The sequence below is a fragment of the Acanthaster planci genome, linkage group LG05 (assembly GCF_054643075.1).
Source record: "Acanthaster planci isolate LZ-2023a linkage group LG05, COTS_SCS, whole genome shotgun sequence".
NCBI lineage: Eukaryota > Metazoa > Echinodermata > Asteroidea > Valvatida > Acanthasteridae > Acanthaster > Acanthaster planci.
In genome coordinates this window covers 16211366-16230822 of record NC_141781.1, presented here as the reverse complement: position 1 = coordinate 16230822, position 19457 = coordinate 16211366, and the positions used below count along the sequence as shown (strand labels likewise).

General features: G+C 42.0%; 2 protein-coding genes across 7 annotated transcripts in view; one reads left to right on the top strand and one right to left on the bottom strand.

The window, feature by feature from the left end:
• Positions 1–19457, bottom strand: part of LOC110990503 (uncharacterized) — a 234114-nt gene that overhangs the window by 25417 nt on the left and 189240 nt on the right. For 3 of the 6 annotated variants that reach the window (XM_087136866.1, XM_087136867.1, XM_087136870.1), the window contains one exon: positions 10983–14059. The exons of 1 other annotated variant lie outside the window; for it this stretch is intronic. In XM_087136866.1, the coding sequence (XP_086992992.1) occupies positions 13536–14059 (524 nt within the window). In that variant the 3' untranslated portion in view covers positions 10983–13535. Of the gene's footprint in view, positions 1–10982; positions 14060–19457 lie in introns of those variants that run through there. 2 more of the 6 variants (XM_087136875.1, XM_087136876.1) reach the window with 2 other exon arrangements.
• LOC110987824 (uncharacterized) lies at positions 16023–17741 on the top strand. The gene is made up of 3 exons (XM_022250928.2): positions 16023–16249; positions 16602–16688; positions 16837–17741. Exons 1-3 carry the CDS (start codon positions 16096–16098, stop codon positions 17064–17066), a joined length of 471 nt encoding a protein of 156 aa, XP_022106620.1. The 5' UTR covers positions 16023–16095; the 3' UTR covers positions 17067–17741.

Genomic DNA, 19457 nt, shown 5'->3' with positions numbered 1-19457 from the left:
AAGCAGAAGTGGGTGGCCATTTTCTATTGTAAAGATAAATCGTCATTTGATCAAAATGCTCGACAAAAACGATGTGGTACCATAAGAAAAAGGTGATCAATCGAAGCAGCATTTAAGAAACTTTAAATTTAGTAACTAAGCCGTCAGTACAAGGCGCCTGTGTTTTTTTTTTCCTCCAATAAAAATGAAAATATGTTTTATTGTAATATTGAAATTAGACGCAGAGTAAAATATGTAGTCGTTGCCATAAATTATAAGATTTGGATTCGTATAAAATTAAAGACAATGGCAAAATATGTGCTAGGTGTATGAGCTGTAACAAATCGGCAAAAATTTCCAGTGACCGTCACAAATGCATCCATGGAAAACAAAAACGTCAAAATGCGGTAGATCTTCAATTTGTGAACATGGCCAAACAAAGACATGACTGCAAATTGTGCATTAACAAATGGATTTGTAATTGCAGCAAAAGCGAAAAGAAATATTAAAGATTCAACCCTGACCATTTCATAGACTTTTGTCGCAGATTAATTAATGTTTACAAATATTGTTATCAAAACGATTGCAATGTTAAAATGCAGCTTTTGGAGAGAAAAACTGATCAGTGCACGATAAAACGTATAGACGATAAAATTGGTCACATTAAATCAAATTGCACACTCCGTTGCTCGAGTTGCAATTGCAAAAAGAAATAAAACAAACTCAAATTAACTGACACGCTAGAATAAATTACTTATTATTTGTTTAAAATTGGGCTCCCACAGTAGCCAATTGTAAGCAAAAAGCAACAATGTTGCAAATTAAATCCAAATAGTTCTCGAACTAGTTATTGCAGTTAACTACGAATACATACTTGTAAATCATGCGTTCAACAACTTTGAAACATACATATGTATTAAAATGGACATCAAATCAATCCTCAGCGAGTCAAAAGTCGACACAAAACCCCGAATTTAAACCCAGTTTCAAAGATAGGACTTTATTCAACAGTTGCTTTGGGAGAATTAAAAAAATACGTGGGTAATATAGTTATATATAACAGGTTTTGCCCTTACCCAACGTATATCAATAGAGCACTGTATGCTCAGTGCTTGTCCGAGAGCTTGCGAAAAAAACTTCACAAGCTTACTCGGGTGGGACTCGAACCCACGACCTCCTGCCTACTAGTGCATGTCTTAACCACTCGACCACCGAGCTTGCCGGGGTCGGCTGGCCGGTCCAAGTCAAATGAAGCAGCGGGTACCGCGAACTATTTTCAAGATGTATTTAATATATAGAATATTCTGTCAAGGAAATTGAAGCCCTTACCCTTGCAGACCAAGAAATGCTTTTTAATTTTTACGACGTACACTTAAGCAGGGGAATTGTAAATACACTTCAATTTAATCTTACGTTTGTACGTGCGTCTAAGGGGCATCGCCACCCCATAGACTTCATCAGGCTTTCAGATGTCAACTGAAGAACAGCCAACAACAGCACCGACACCTGCCCCGAGTTGGGTAAACAGCCAGGTTACAAACCGATGACCAAAGTTAAAAATCCCAAACGAGTCGAACAGGGGCAAGCGTTTAGCCGAGCACAATAAGAAAATGAAAAGGCTGAAAGCAGGCGAACCCAAGCCCAAAACAAAGGCAGAAAATAAAAATTTACCAGTCAGTCACAGAAAACAAAAATTCAATGAAACAAGGTGAAGCGATCGGAGCAGTCGCATTATTTTTGCTTTAGTGCTAGAGATATAGAAGCGCCGTCAATTTACGCAGCATCTAAAGTTCTAACGACTGTACCCACGCCTGAAATTTTAGACCGAGAAATCCTAGACATAGCATAAATTAAAAAAAATATATATTAAGATAAAATTTATAGACATAAATGTCATTGCCAATGCGGTTTTACCACGGTGTTGTTGTAAGCCTAATTTCCATAAAATACGTTGTTGAGCAACAAGCTATTTAAAATTAAACCATCCGATATCAATAAATGTCGGTAGAAGACGGGATAAAAAATAAACAATTGTGTCAAGCGGTGCGTTAGCCACACAGGGCTGGCTCGTTTCACAGGGCATTTTGCCGGCAAGCTTGCCAACTGGTTAAAAAGCAAGTTTAAATTAAGTAAAGTGAAGTAAGAATTGGTATTATTAAGTGCCATATCAGAAGGAGGATTTGACCCGGAAGAAATACCTCTATTGGACAGAGGGGAAAACAACAAATGCAAATTATAGTGACGACGATCAAAATTTTGAATACTCTTTTAGACACCGCAGATATTGACGGTAGGTAAATTCGATACGACTTCTTACATTATGGCTTGGTCGGACCAAAATTAACCGTTAGTCCGAGGCCAGATACATTAGATTTGGGTACGAGGCAATTTCAAACCAATCTCACGGTGAACCAATTTGAAGCCAATTATACTGAAATGGGGCGACCGGATGCCAAATTTGCCCTGGTACGAAATTTTCCAATATCGGCTTAACAGTAGATTTTTTTTCACGGGTACAGACGAATATCCAAAAGAAATGTTATTAACGAGCAAAAAAAGTCGCGACACATTACCTTGGGCACTATAGCAGACTGCGATATAAAAGCCTTCTACTCGGGACCGGCATTTACGAGAAACATTTTAGGGTTAAAAGACTACGACTGAAAAATTGAAGTTTAAAAAACGATTTGATCCGAAACGGTAGCCCTAAAAAAATTATCCGACGCTGCAAACCAAGTGAGCGAAATCGTGGGAGACATCACTGCGCATAGGCAAGGTACAGACCGAGAAAGACGGATTAAACTTTTGAGAATGGAAAACTCCAAATGAATCACTTCAGACCACCGAAGGGGTGCGGATCAGGGCAAATTGGATCAGTTGGACGAAAAGATTCGGCAGGTCAAAAATCAATTGGACGAAGCTGCAAACCGAAGCAGAGCGAACAGAACTGTTGGCACAATTGGACAATTTACAAGTTGAAAGACGTGGCAGACTTGAAATCATCAATAGAGACACCGATAGAATTCGAAGCGAAATCAACCGCAAAAATATAAGGGTGTTGTTTAGGGAACTGGGGAACTGGGCGAGCATTATAGCGAGCATTTTAACGGCTTTTGGATTGGCGGTCAGTACAATCGTAGCCAGCGTGGTAGCCAGCGAGGTTCAGGAGCTGCGGCCCAAGCCGACTCCAGCACCGGAACCCAGGCCAAAACCGACCCCAGTACCGCCTTCAAAGGTGGTATAGTAGATTGGGTAAAACGGCAATTGTGGAACTTCGCAAATGTATTGAAATAAAATGGGCCTTCAAGCACATTGCAGCATTGCCCAGATCTATCGACAGGCCTCACAAAGCTGAATAAAGCTGATACGTATGGGTCTAGATCAGATAATAGGTCGAAACCCAGCCCACATGCCGTCGTCGCTCAGTAACACCGCGAAATTATAATGGTTTTGGTAAAACGCTGCGGTTTCAATTTGGAAACTTGGCTGAAACCCAGTTGGTTTGATTTAACACCATTGCCAATGACTTAGGTTGTGTAGCATCTTTTAAATAGAGAGTTTTCAAAATGCGGGTGCGGTAGGTTTTATTTCTCGGATAGCCGGTGGTTTTTCTTCGGGTTGTTCTTGATATCGGACCGACTTTCTAAAACTTACTCAGTATGACTTAATCTTTTTTTAATTGCTTCCCTTTCACTAGGTCTCCTCCTTTTTCATTGACTTGTCGTTCATATTCTTTTTTACTCGTCGATTTACTTTCTTTCAATTTTGTAGTCGTATTTGACCTAGTCTTTTCCTTAATTTCGTTAATCTAGACAAATCCTTCTTGGTTAATATCGCCTTCTTCGATCGCGCGTAATACATATTCGTCTATGGTGTTTAGCTCGGCATCTGCAAGTGTGCAGATTTGGCCATGCTTTTTTAGTTTTGTGGGCCTGCAGAAGGCGTACTTTAATATCGTATAAGCCCCCAATCTCGCCTGTGGCGAGACCTTCCACCACCATCATCGATTTTTTGAACCCGGTAAATTTTGTTCGCATTTATTTCGGTTTGATACTCGCTTAAATCGGGATACATATTTTGGCCGGTTACCTATCATCATCTTTTTAAAATATACGTCTATAATCATCTTTGGTAATCAGCTACTGCACGTGCGTAATTGTCCTCTATAGCTTATACATCTACGAGAAAGCCTGGAGGTCGAGGTATTGCTGGATGATTTTCTAGGTCTTCTTCCTCCCAGTCTCCTTTTCTCTGTCTTCTTTTTCTAGATCTACATCTACATTATATTCAGTTATTAAACCTTGCTGCCCCAAGTATTTGTCCAAATCACTTTCTCCGCTAAATGGGGGATCGTCTTAGTGTTCTAAATCTCATCTTTTTGTAGTATTCGAAGCCTTTTTTTATCAGTTAGGCATATTATCAACGATTCATATAGTAGGTCTTCACAGTTGATGCAGTGGTCACATTTGACACATTCGTGGCATTCGACAGACTCATTACATTCAGTACAATTATAGCAGCTGTCACATTGACAACAATGATTGCAAGCAAGGTTTGTTTCCGTGTTTCCATTCATCTTCTTATTTTTATAAAAGGTAATTATTATTATTATAAATTTCACTTTTTTTCAGAGAACCAGTTCTTTTGTTAGACACCTCTATTTAATAAATACTGTTGTGAGATTATTCATGAACTGTTGATCGATTATCAGTTAATGATAATTGGTTAGTTCTGGTATTATTACATGACATCGACAGCGCCCTCTGCGATTATTAGTTTGCTCACGTCGCGTCTCCAGCATGCATTGACAGTGCACAGTTGAGTTACTGCTGAGTGCACGCTATCAGAACCACATGTAAACAGCGCGCACCTGCTTGCTTGGTTGCCGTCTTGCGGTGAGCATGAGGCACTAATGTTCGCTACGCGGCACGCTGTTTTGTTCTACCTTATGTGACTTATTAGTAAATGTTATGATGGAATTTTTTGTTCTCAATTCTTTGTAAAAATAACCCCAACCTGTATAAATAGCCACGCTAGAATGAAGATAGAGAGTTCGTGCTCTTATCTTGGACCCTTCGGATCTGTGCCCGAATTGCAGCGGTGGGATGACACTGATTTACCGAGGATCATTGCAGTCTGGATACTGGATTTAGTTCGAATTGGATTTTACCCGTATATACTGGTTCAATTTGGAATATACTGGTGCCATTCAGAATATACAGGTGAGATTAGGAATATCGGAGATCCGGATTCGGAGATCCAACTGGGAATAAAAAGTGTGCGAACTGGATTACATCTGAGAACTGAGAGTTGAATTTTACTGCAGGAATATTGTGACTAGAATAACTCTTGGATAATGTTCACCACGGATAACACCTGTGGATTATGTTCTGTGGATTTTGCTGTATGTAAGGATGTAAGGTGTGTGGGAGACGCAAATGAGGTGGTTGCCGATGCAGAAAAACTAGACCGAAACCGATACTAGCGAGACCCAACGTCTAAAAGACGGGCACATAGAATCAGAAAAGAGAGCACAACGTTTGGAGACAAGGCTAGTCCGTCTCGAAACTGAACGCAAAGATGCTACTGTGCATGACAGAAACATATTTTATCCAGTTGTCAACGTGATTAATGCCCGGAACGATTACAGTGTAAACCAGTTTGATGACAACGTTAAACTTCCGTCCGTATCCAACCCTGGAATGTAAATCGACGTGAGCGCGGTGCCTCAGAACTACCAATTCGGCGAGAAGACACGCTACCACGGCCGAAGATGGTCACCTGCAACGGCAAGGAGGACTGGGTAAATTTTGAAACCCCTTTTAAGCGATTTGCATCGAGAGCTGTATGGTCTGAGGAAGAATGCCTGAAACAGCTGTACCAATGTATCCGTGGTGACACAATGAAATTCGTCAGTGGACTCACCAGTGCTGTGCAGAATGATTACGCCAAGATGATGGTATCCTTGAAGCGGCGGTTTGGGGACAGAGCACTACCGGAGACATAGAGGGCTCAATTGCACACATTGAGGCAAAACGCTGAGTCTACCGCTGAGTTTGCCGCTAAAGTACGCACCTTTGTTGTGAAAGCGTACCCAGCTGCACCGGAAGAGCTACAAAAGAAACTGGACATTTCATGAAAGCACAGCCAGATTCGCAGATGGGATATGAGATGATTTGAATGAAGCTGAGCAATATGGTCGCGGTTCACGAAAGCTTCAAAGCTAATTCCTCAAGGAAATCAGTGTGTGCTGTGAGTTCAGTTAGCGAAGACAAGAGCGCCATCCGAAGTACGCCGGGTGAGCGGCAAACGCCTCTTGACGGAAGAGCGCTTACAGGTGTTCAGTTACCGCTGAAGTGACTGACAAAGTCACTGCTTTGATAACACCTGAGCTAAAGGAAATTAAGTCAATGCTGAATTGTAAGAACAACACTTGTCAAGCAGCGGGTAAACTGGCAGAAAGTCACTTGTCGTAGTTCCGGGAAGGCTTGTCACATCAAGCGATTTTGCCCTGAACCGTCCACTCGGGAGTCAGTCGTCTGACAATCAGAAGAAAAACTAAGCAGCCTACCTGCCAGGGTTAGGGCCAGGCACAAAGAAAAAAAAAATGTACAATTATTGATAATAAGACGTGCTGGTGAAGGTGGATATACGATGCTTTCCCCTTTTAAAATTTTTGGAAAAAACTTTCAAGCTGTTGTGGATACGGGAGCCTTGCAGCCGGAACTTTGTCCAACTTTGCAGTGAAGTTCCATTGCACTGGAGACAGCTGGTAAAAAGATAAAAATGTGCGTGGTATTGTGAATGTACGCTTAAGGATTGCGGATTATGGCTTTGACTCTCCTGTGTATGTTGTTGCACCAATACGGGATGACGTATTGCTCGGATTTGACTTTATACACGGAGATACCAGATGACGGAGAAAGGAACGCGGTTCGAATGGACAGATGAATGTCAAGCTGCGTTTGAACAATTAAAGATTCACTTGTGCTTGCTTTATCCCCGCCCGAACGGAAAGTACATCTAGATACAGATGCTTCGAACATTGGAATTTGGCGCCGTGTTATCCGAAGAGCGAGGACGGTGAAGAAAGAGTCAATACGTATGCCAGTAAACGACTTGATAAACGGCAAAGGCGTTACTGTGTGACGCGGCGCGAGTTGCTGGCTTGCCTGACTTTTATACAGTAGTTCCGGGAATTTGATTTACGCACAAACTACAATTCGCTGAGATGGCTGTTTAGTTTTAAGGAACCCCAACACCATCGGGATGGCTGGGGGTGCTAGCTCAATACCGGTTCCGTATACTCCATCGAGCAGGTGCAAAACATGGAGATACTGATGTGCTATCCAAGAAACATTGCAACCCACAACAGTGTGATTGTTTTGTCGGTGGATGTCAAGTGTACGCTCTGTCGTGTGGTGGTTTGCAAGTATAGTCAAAGACAACATGAAGCGTGGAATAAGTTCCTTGCGGAGACTGATGACGTCATCCCTCTATCGACGAGACGGATCGTGAGTCTAGACTTGCTTGCAGGAAGTGCAAGGAGGACAACACCGCCCAGGAATGCTCCACACGGCAACGAGGCGGAGCTAAGGATAAACCGTAAGCCGGAAAATTATCCATCATTTTGTCAAAAGTTCCTCTTTCTATTAATTTATGCAGCATAACGTTAGAAGTCGCCTTGCTATTTAGGAAATATTGTCTGAGACTTACTGAGTTGCCAGAGAAATAGTTTGTCACAGGTCATTTCCTGCCACATGCCATAATGATTTTGAGGTGATATGTGATATTAGTTTTGCCAAGACTGACAATATTGCGTTCCAAAAATGTTGTACATAGTTATTTTAATATAATTGATTATAATTGATTGATCACTTTGCATAAGCGGATTTCCCGTCTTCAGAAATTGCAAACGGCCACAAAAGTACAAAACGGAAAAGCCCGGAATCAAGACAAAACTCGGCGTTTTTACATTTACGAGTACAAACAACGCGGTCTTTTCTAAACAAGCAATTAAAGAAGCGCTAAACCAACAATTCGCCAAGCATATTTGAAGATGTCGAAGCTCACGAACAGCGTGGCTCGGGCTTGGTGTTTCATAAAGTAGTCGCATTTTACATCAACCCAGTCGGAGCGACTTACATTCCATTGCCAAAATATTACTAACGTTCAAAACAAAAATGACTTCAGAGGTCGAGTTCGGGCGGCCTGTTCTTGACACGAGTTTCTAGTTCTTGCGCTCTAACGGCGGGAACACAACTCAACAACTCTGTTCTCGGAACAGGATCACACACCACTTCCTCGTCAGGAACACACGGAAAATCTCGTCAGATTTGATTTTTGAACAGCTGCCAAAAGGTAAAGGGAAGGATCCCAAATCAATAGAACATGTAGACAATAGGAAGTTTTTGCTGAAAAGAATTCAGCCCATCCAAGCATCAACTCTCGAATAGCGTAGCCTACATGGACGCCACCATGTTGCTTGTCACTAACTACCAGCAATAACTGTTTGTTTTCTCCCGGCGTTCCAGCGGCCCGCCCCAGAACACAAATCGAGCTGTTCGTGAACATACGAGAACAAGCCGCTCGAACTCAGCCAGAGTGTATTTGCACTCTGGGCGTTGAGGGCAACTTTATAGAACTAGGACTAAACAGACACAAGGAAGATTGTCAAGAAACGGACACTGCAGCGTGCAAGGTGGTACTCCCCGAAAACGGAAAAAATATTCCCAAGTTTTAAAACTATAAAAACAAACAGGACGCCCCTTTAATTATCTACGCCGATTTTGAATCGGTTTTGGAGCGCCTGCCACCTACACAGGCAAACATGGTTAAAACACAAGTTCATAAACCATGCGGCTATTCATACGCGGTTGTCAGATGCCAAGATGCAGCCGTTAAATTTGTGCAGTCGCTGTCCAGAGAAGTTGCCAAAATCAACGGAACATTTGCCGATCCAGAGCTCCTTACCTTGTCTCACGAGTTAGAACAAAATCTAAGACCCTCTTGTTCACCCGCGTAATATACATACCTAAACAAACAATCTGGGCCAGTTTTTTGCGCTTCGCTTTTTTCTGGTCACTCGGCAATTTGACGGCGTTCGCGGGCTCTTTGCCAATAAACTGCGTCTTTTCCTCGTTTAGCGATTTAATTACTTGGGGGCAAATGTTGCTTGCTCCAATTCGATACAAATTTACGCAGCAGGTGCAATCGGTACAACCAAAACATTGTTATGAGTGCACTTGCAACAATCTTTGCAGCTGTTCAAGGCATCAGAATCTTGACAGTCGTAAGAATCGCACCCGTTTTTGTGTTGGTCTTTGTTTGATTGGAATCTCAGGAATTCTTTACAGACTTCTGGGGGAATGTGTTAGGTAACAATAGTCTACAGTGTGTATAGAGATTGGACAGGTAAAGGGGGTTGCCCTCCGTCCCATATCTTTGCATGGTATACGCAGCAGTTGTCACATGTAGAGCAATTATGACATTTCCTGCAGTCGTTACATTTATGACAATCGTGACATTCTTTACAATTGGTACATTCCAATAAACAGTCGGAGTTTAAACAGCGCAAGCAACCGTAGGAATCTACCAAGTAAACCGAGTTTGTCGTGTCTTGGCAAAAGTGACATTTGACTTTTGTTTTTTGGCCCATCATGTCTGTTTATATTTGTCTGGTTTCTATTGAACTAATTAAATATTTTTCATCTTTTAAGCGACGAGTAAATCACCGGAAATAGAAATTTCCTTTGGTTTATAAACTTGTTGGCCGGTTTTGGTCGTTCTCACCAAGCAAATGCGATGCTTTTGGTTTTGCACGTCAAGCTTTGCTTGCTCAATTAAATCTCTTTTCATTTCGAAACCGTTGGCAGTTAACCATACCGCATGAATGGAGAAAAATTGAGCATATTCAAATTTAGTGGCAAAAGTTGGGGGCGTTTTACTTTTATAGAATCGTTGAGAAATTGTTTCTTTTTTTTCCGACCCGGCCCTGCATCGTGAGAAATCTCGCCGTTGAAACCGGAATTGGGCGGTGTTTAGGTGAGTCCCTTTAATTTTCAACCGGAAGTCTCGGGGTTTTGAGGTCAAGAGGTCACGTGAAAAGGGCAAGTCCCTTTTGGGGGTCAAGAGGTCACGTGCAAAGGGGGAAAGTCCTTTTTTAAACCGAAAGTCACGAGTTTTGCCACTCGCCTTTTGACCCGTAAGTTGAGCCCAAATTTTGTGCGCAGCCGCGAGCAGTTGGGGAAATTCCCTAGATTGGGGGAAAATCCCTCTGGCTTGGGAAGCCGTTTTTGACCTGGGAAGTGGAACAGAGGGGCTGCGCTGGAATCAACCGTTTCCATACTACTTTACGAATTAATAATCCGTAATTACGAATTACTAATCCGCAATTACGAATTCTGAACACATACTTGCCATGTCACTAATAGGCTTTCGTAGTTTCCGTTTGCAGGTGATTGACGCTTCTTCTTAATCGTGAGGGGATGCAAGTTTGGCAATAATCCTGGAACCTTGCACCATTAATTATGGCGAGTTTCTCCCCTCCCGTCACCTCTACTGCCATCCACCGAGTCCGTGACTTTTCAGGGCCCAATTTTTAATGGCACTGCTGAACAGTTGGCAGAAAAGCTGTTCTCACTATAACAGAAATTACGTTCAAGTGCTCTTTGGCGGTGTTTGGCGTGGTTGTGGTTACGGTCATGTCTTATTGAGATTTCCATTGTTTGTCACATCATTAAGAAAAATTTCCTTCCAAAGTAACCATGTCTTTTGCTGTACTTAATGATCACGGTTTCCATGAAATACGGCGTGTTTCTCAGTGTAAAATCGAGAGCTTAAACGCGCTGTGAAATTGGACCCAAGTGACTGGCAAGGAAGCCTACCCTGATTAGGGCTTTGATAAGCCGTCCCACGAATAGTCAGTCCCGTTAGTTGGCAGTTTTGGCACACCAACATCGCCTCCCAAGAGACATTGCCACTTTTGGTTAAATCACGACCAATTCAGAATCATGCAGTTTGACTTTTAATTTTTTTTTGTTGGAAGTGCCAGTTTTACGGTCAGGAACTGACCAAACTTAGAAGACACCAATGTAACACAATTGCATGTTAGCGTGGCACGAGAGTGGACCTCTCTGTTTCTTGCTAGTTTCCGGCGAGGAACATCCTCCTTCACGGGATGCCGGGTACCAGAGTGCTCTGTGTGGCCTATAAAAGTCACTTTGTGCCCTGTGTCTTCCCATCTGTTTACGATAGCCGTGGTGAGAGCAGCTTCATGTTAATAAGCTCAGAGTGAATAATCCACTGAATTCTTGTGAGTCCTAGTAAACTGGACAGAGTGATTCCCCAGTCAAGAGCTGTGTGATTTATAATCGTAAGAGCTGGAAAAAAATGCCTGTATAGGTACGTCAGCACTAAGCACCAGTACATGAATTTAACAACTAAAGGAAACTCAGATCTTGTGACTAGTCCACATCCGTCCCATCCCTCTAAAACAGACCAAAACCCAACCTACCTAACCCATTCCAACCAGACCCGAGCCAATCACAATCCCAACAGACCCAACCTAACCCAATAGAAAACTGTCAACAACCAATGTTTACATCTTAATTACAATAGACCAACTGTTACAGTAACCAAAACATATTCAGCATGGCAGGACAACATTGCAGAATACACATACACACACGCGTATTCCGAAATTACTCTCCTGGACTGACATTTCGACTGAATGTCCCTTACATGAAACACTTCAATTTACAACGATTCTTACACATTAAAAATCTATCCTCTTTAGGCAATTTCACAGTATCAAATTCGTGAAATCCTTGTGGAGACCTAGGCCGTTTCCGATACTCGACTTGGGCTCCGTCTTCAACTGTTTTTTTTTCTTCCTGACTTTGAGGTTGTAAGCAATAGTAAGCCTAATAGTGCCACAAAAGACCAAGTAAGATACAAAAAAGCCAAACATTACAGTATTTCTACTTAATTTAAATGCTTCAGGCCCATGGATGGTTTCCCACACCAAGCCTGAGACGGAGACGAAGTTGAGTATTGGAAAATGCCCCAATACACCTTTAGAAATTCCTTGTGAAGACCTATTCAACCCATTCTTCTGGGTCTCCACAGGGCACCACATTTCAAAACACACATACCTGTTTTACATACAAAGTGTGAAAATTCCTTTGTTCTCCTGTGGTTAAAGAAACTTGGGGAAAATGCTGCTTTTTCTCCAACAAGGAGAACTCCTCCGAGCTGGATTTTTGATGATGATTTCCTGGTCTGTTCCTCTTAATTTTGCCACAAATAACCTTGACCTAAAAAGCCTCTGAAACTGTTTTCGGAGAGGGCAAAACATTGTGTGGACATGTGCGAGTTCACACAGCGCTGTCGCACCCTACATAATGTGGACTTATTTTGTGAAGAGGTCCACATTATGTATGCCATGCCTGCACACCCTTACCTGACATACCTAGTGTGGACATTCCTTCCTTTTCATGCAGTTAAGAAAACTCAATGAAAATACTTGTTTTCTTTGAACTGGGAACACGATTTTCAGCTGACTTTTTGTATACGGTTCCTTTTACGACAGATGACCCCTAGCCCAAAATACCTCTAAACTTCTTTTTCAGAAAAGGGGAAACATCCTGTAGACATGTGTTAGTTCACATAATGTCTTCCTTTCCTGCATAGTGTGGACATCTTTTGTTCACAAGTCTACACTAGGTGTGTAAGGTTAGCGTGCACACACACACACACACACCCAAACAATTTTTGGGAACCAGTCTTCAAAGTGAAAGGTGCCTGAATAAGACTTGGAACTCTGCATGGTGGAAGTACTAAATTAGGTGAGGCTTGCAGTTGCACCACGTACAAGGAGGAATCTCTTTTATGAGTGTGGTTCTGAGAAGACCCGACGGTGAAAACTCGATGTTCTGAACTGTATACTCTGTTCATATGTGTATTCGTCTGTGTTCATCACCCTCCTGAAGATGAACAGAGCATACTGTTCAGAACGTCGAGTGTTCACCATCGGTTCTTCTTAGAACCACACACTTATAAAAGTGAACGGTGACTGTTCTATCTGGCATATTTAGTAGATGTACACATGTATACAACTGGAAAGTTTCCATTAAATAGAAATATTTTTTAATTAATTTATAATATTTATTTCTAATGGCGCCTATCAAAAAAACCAAGGTCAATTTTTGAAAATGCCCAAAACTCTGAATTATTTTATTTTATTTTTTTCCCTTGTAAATGAAGTGACTTGCAATTACAAGGATGTACATATGTGCAAAAAGTGTATTCACTTCACCAGAACTAGTGTTCTCACTATCTTAAGAGTTCCCTAAATAAAAAAAATTAATAATCTGAAATTTGATGAACCCTCAATACAATTCAGGTATACTGGGAATACTGGGAAGCCTTTCAGCTTAAGAATATTTTGGTTACAGAGTTTGCTAACTAAATCAGGTTCTGTCAGTGGTCTAAAGAACTCTGTGACATTGACTGGTAGCAAAGATTTCAAACTGTTCATAAGAATTGAGATGGTCTTAGTTAATCACATTTTTTTTCTCTTTAAATCTGTCTGCAAGATTTAGAATACTTGGAAGTCTTGGTTTAGGAATATTTAGGTGACTGGTTTTGCTCTCTAAATCAGTCTGTACTGGTGGTCCAAATGGCTCTGATACACGAATGGTAGAAAGGGATTGAAATTGTTGCATTATGTTCTCCAGTGGCGTATCTGTCTTGTCTTTGTACACTGCAAGTTCATCCTCATTTGGCTTCACACATTCATACTCCAATCCTGGGGGCAACTCATCATTCTTAGCATCCTGTTTGACAACTCCTGCCTCCAGTGGTGGAAACTGAGTGGAGTTCTTGTTCTGCAATGAATTCCTCAGACGGTTTTCTTTTGCGATTGCTTTTTTAGTCCCATGTTGTTTTCTGATGCTTTCACTGTCACTGTGTTTCATTTTGTTCTCATCGCTTAGTTGTTTACTCTCCACCTGTGGCAATTCTTGTTTAACAGTTTCTCTTCTTCGTGAAGAATGCGGTTTTGCATGGTCTCTTTTAACTGCATGGCCAAAAAATACAAAACAGACATTAAAGCAAGAGTGGAAAAGACGGAATTTCATTAAAGTTGTCTTGTATTTTATATAGGAGTAACTCTCCTGGAAAAAGTACAATATCTACCTGTTTATTTAAGCTTAAGGCTGCCCCACTATGAGGCTTGGGCCCGTGGTCAAGTCCCATTCATTATAATGAAATCATATTCAAACCAACAGTGAAAAAATGCAAGTGTTTCACCCCCAGAAGTGCACCCCTGCCTGAGTTGGTTTCTTTGTTTCCCTGACTCGACTCGACCCAGACCTAGACCCAGACTAATGTTAACTAAGGCTGATGTTGCTCTTATACTGCTGTTAGAGTAAATGTGCCAGTGGAATAGGTATACGTATGCAGTCCAAAAAGCTCAATCACAGGTTCCTGCAGCACATTTTTTTCCAGCCACAAGTGAAGACTTTTCTGTTGTCTGTTCTAGGCCTAATTGTGTTTAAAATTTGGGGGGGGGTGTTTGGGTGGATGTAGCTCTTTGGAGCCCGCATACCTTGTTTCTCCCCCCCCCCACCACCACCACCAGTCCTATACCCAGCAAGAAATGAGATCGAGGGGTACACCCCACATGTCCAATTCCTATACACATTCCAGACTATTGTTACTTAACACATCCCCCCAAGATGTCTGAAAGGAATTCCCCAGATTCCTGCGTGACAATGACCAACACAAAGCAGGAGGGGTTCTCTCCGTCTCATACCCTGCTGCATATGACCAGTCCATACCAAATTAAAAGAAGACAGGCAGTTTAATGAAAATAATATTCAATTTGTTTTCTTGCCAGCTGGCTCGTCCACCGTAAGTGGAGACGTTTGGACAGTATGGCTGATTTGTCCAACGGTTCCAGCAGTAGGCCTACTACATCTGTTGCTCCAAGTGATGACACGTCTGACGTCCAGGAGAACTATGGTGTGACCGCAATGCAAACCAGTAATGAGGTTGGCTGCAGGAAATGGGACAAGAAACACTTCTGCTTTTACTGCGATGTACCCAGGCCAAGCTCCCCCGTCATCTCCAGTCATGTCACAATGAAGAAAGAGAAGTCATCAAGATTGCCGGTGAGCCCAACGGTAGTGTGCGTAAGAAACTTTTGTTAAAAATTTGCAATATGCAAATATTTGCAAATTTGCAATATCACAGGCACAATTGTCAGGTTCTTTGTGAAGTCCGAGGTGTGCTCGTTGTCAGGTACAGGCCAAATCACAAGGTATCTCCCTACGCATATGGACCATGCGTATATTGTTAAAGCTATTATGTGAGTACCGATTTGTGGTGAGACGTGTTCCCTTTGAAGCCAGCACCCACTCCACAGACTGACAGCACTGGTAAAGAGGGCTGATGTGGGTGGACGGGTTGCTCACAAGAGTGATTTGTTGAAACCTCCTCCTGTTGGCATGTCGTTCCAGTTACACCAGGTTCTTAGTCCAATGAAGAGAGATGATGTGGCTTTGGTAGTCAAGAATGACACGTCGATTGTTGAATTAGCCAAGTGTGAACACATGAAACTAGGGCACGATGTAGATCAGCATGGCTACATCCATAACGGGATAAGTGAATTGGGTCGACTCCTCGTACAACTCCGAAAGAACACCCAGCAACCAAATGCATCACTTGAATCATTTGTCCATCCGCACCACCTTTCTGATATTGTGAAGGCTGTGCACGATATTGCTGGCTTCAGGGAAGACAAGCAGTTGTACGATGTTCCGTCACTAGCGCTGAAGATTGGTTATTCCATCAAGAAGTGTGCACTCATCTAGAAAGAAAGTGCCCTAGAGTCTGGCCAAAAACACAAAGCGGAACGTGCGGAAGAGTTTCTACAGTTGTGTGAATTGAACTGGTGAGACCTTGTGTCCACACACGCACACAGAATGCTGAACCAAGGCTGGCCTTGACAATCCATCCAACATCCGGTCCACCAAACTCCTTAAACATGCAGAAACTGCATCGTTAATTCTTGCATTAAAGGAACATCAGCTTGAAACTCTGGCCAACTTCATGGTCCACGATCTGCGGGAACATCACGAATACTACCAGTTGCCAGATACCGTACAGCCGGTCACCAAACTGTCCAGACTTCTCCTGAGTTTGGAGAGGGGCAACCTGCCTTCCCAGCAGGGCAAATCCTTGGACGATCTGCATGTAACTGGAGGTAAGGGCACCTTGTACTCAAACCACATTTCCCATGTTCCGTCTACCCAACGCTTGGCTTTGAAACGAGTCAATCCAACCCAGACTCCCAGTTTGTAGGGCATCATACTCGGCCGGAAATAATACCTCTCTTCCTATTCAACCCCCCCTCCCGAAGAACAGACCAGTACAAAGAAAGAAGGGGACCAAAAATCTCCCCAGTAAATGTTTCTTGCATCAAGAACTCCCAAAATAATGTTCCATTTTGGCCGGCCACTCCCCCCCCCATTCCCAACGCCAAGCAGAGACTGCCAGACACCTGTGCATGTATGTGTGCTTTAACTGATTGATCTCAATTTGGGGTTTACTCTCAGGAGGCTGCACTAGTGAAGAGGACAGCAGCAACAGTGGGGACAGCAGTGACAGCAGTGAAGACTTCTGCGATGAATCCATCGAAAACGGTAAGATTTGGTCAGTCTGTCGGTCTGTCTGTCGGGCTGTCTGTCTGTTACTCTGTCGGGCTGTCTGTCTGTGACATGGACAGGCTGTCTGCTGAGCTGTCAACTACATTTCTAATGTCCTTTTCTTGCCTCGACATTAATAAGACAGCTTCCTGGTGTTGCTGCTGCATCATGAAGAAGGGAACCCTCTCTGCCATCGAGACCAGTGAAGCGCCTTCCCTGGACTTACAGCGGAGAAGACAGACGTCCAAGAAGGCCTGCGCAAATTCTTCCACTTGTGGAAAGTTCCTGGCAAGCTGGACATTGAAGCAGCTTGCACTGTGGTGCTGCAGACCCGTACTTGGAGAAACATCAAAGACTTTTGTCATAACACAATGAAGTTGTAGCCACACCAACCATTCTTTCTAGACATTATACCATATTGATGATGAACCCTATAGTAGTAGGCCAATAACGCAACCTATTTTTAGTGGCACAAACAACCAAGAACTTTTGTGTGTTGTCCTCGTGTTATAGGCTGCACTCACATGGAAGAAAAGTCCTCTGTCTGATAGTTTGGAAAGTATGCCCTCCATCTGCAGTTTCTACATGTATACATGTGCTTATACATGGGGCCTTGTGGGGTACTGGAACAATGGGAAGTACCCCATGAGGCCAGTTTTTACCTTGTGGGGTACCAAAATTGGCACTCCATAAGAATTTCATGAAACTGATATTTGGAAATAACTCAAAAAGGGGAAATTTTTGATGGGTAAAAATCTGTTGCAAATTGAAGTCTTTTATATAAGGGACATACGGTCGAAATTTCAACCCAGGAAAGTGAATTTGGTTTAAATTGGAGTGATTTGAATCTTTTTGTGTGTTGTGTGGGAGTTTTGTACACAAGAACAAAGGAAATACCCCACAAGTATAGCCGTGTAAGGGTGAGTGTGTAAACACCTTCAATTGTGGACCTATAACAATAGGGGACAATAGGGTCCAAGGTTGCCAAAGAGTCCACGGTTGGAAAATGTATACAAAACATATGGGAGGTCTTCCGAAAAAGTGTGAACAAAAGAGGAACAATAGGGAGTCCACGACTGAAGGCGTTACACACTTGTGTGTGTGTGTATATATATATACACATTTTTTTTTCACTAGTTTGTTTTTCTTTCTAAAGTGTGCATATTTATTAATTTTAAATTTAATTATCCTTCATTTTTATGCCAAGTTTCACCAAATTTTGCTACTTTTTAATGTCTGGAGATGATTTTTGTTTAAAAAAATGAAAAAATGCAACAAGTTTTCTTTACATTTTTCTTAATGACGTTTGCGGGGCTTTGAGCATTGAAAAATTGCATTTTCAAGTCTCATGTTTTACCCTATGATTTGTATAATCTCTTTTCACGAATTTGGAGTTTTTGATATTTCTCATATTTTCTTAAGCCTTTAGATTTGTTCCATGTTGATGTACCATTCATTATTCATCTGTTTGCCTAAAGGCCAGCCTGATTCATTTATTTGCTTTTTCTGAGCTACTTCAATATGCTGGGATTTGAATATGTGATAAACTTCATCGGCCTATACACAATATCAGATGTATGATTTCAATCCCTGCCCTTACTTTTTTCCCCGAGAAAACTGTTTCCTTTGATCATTACTTTTTCTCGTTTGACAGATTTTGTCAGTGTGTTCTCCCACAGGGTTCATTACTCACACCATGTTGATTTGTGGTTTTATGATTTTTGTCTCTTTTTCAAGTTTTGAGTTTCTTTTGTTGTGTCTGTAATTCATCTCATTGTCTACTTTATCAAGCAAGCCTCCTGAGAGCGCTATTCAAGTTTCATGTTACTTGACCCATAGAGCAAGGAACAGATGCTTGACCATGCCCTTTGGTATCCATGTTTGTTTTTTTTAATACATAAGTTCTACACTCAGTGACATCAGACCGTGTCCCTGCGTCCATCTATTTCACAAACATACTATCATTCAATTTTACTTGGTTTTATTTCAGTTATGAGTTCAGTTTCAGTTACGAGTTCCCCCATTGTGTGTCATTTTTTCTCTATATCTCTTATCAGGTAAAGAAGTAATTGTTCATCCTTTGATGAACGAATGCAGTCGCCACAGTCATTTCCACGGTCCCGTGAACACTGAACAGCTAGCGGTGGTGACCTTCAACGTTTTGGTCCTCTCATCAATACATAATGGTTAACATGTTCTTGACGGTATCTGACGCACAATTCATGACGTATTAACATAAAACAGTGAACTTGCAAGTCTACACATTTCATTTGAATGATTTCAGTGTGGTGAAACTGTATTTTGTATGTTCTTTATTAGCAACCCAAACAAACAGTGGCCACAACAGCCAGACTGTGTCAACTTTTTAAAGATGCCTTCATGTTCTCACTTTCCTCAAGAATCGATGCTGCCATTGCTCGTTTCCTGCAGCATTGCAGAAAGCTTCCACCACTAACTCTTTGCAGGCTTCCATGGGCAGCTTTAAGTAGCTCTTGCAGACCAATTGTTGAATTTACTGTCCCAAGCTATACTCAATGACTCATAGTGACCAAGGCCCGTCTGTTAGTTGGAAATACACCAAACCTAAAAGAATTACAATCAATGTGGTAACCAGTCTACAGTGTCAGGTAAGACCTCAATAAACCTAAGCTCTCTCACTGTCTAATGGAACAACAATGAATAACTGTTATATTGATCCAACACCTCTTACAAGTGTGACCAGTTGACTATTCTAGTCACATGGTCCTTCCACTTTTGCTAGTCACC

Coding starts and splice junctions, on each gene's coding strand:
- LOC110987824 (XM_022250928.2), top strand. CDS start 16,096: ATGGTCCACGATCTGCGGGAACATCACGAATACTACCAGTTGCCAGAT. Junction 16,250..16,601: donor CGATCTGCATGTAACTGGAG/GTAAGGGCACCT, acceptor GTTTACTCTCAG/GAGGCTGCACTAGTGAAGAG. Junction 16,689..16,836: donor CGATGAATCCATCGAAAACG/GTAAGATTTGGT, acceptor TTAATAAGACAG/CTTCCTGGTGTTGCTGCTGC.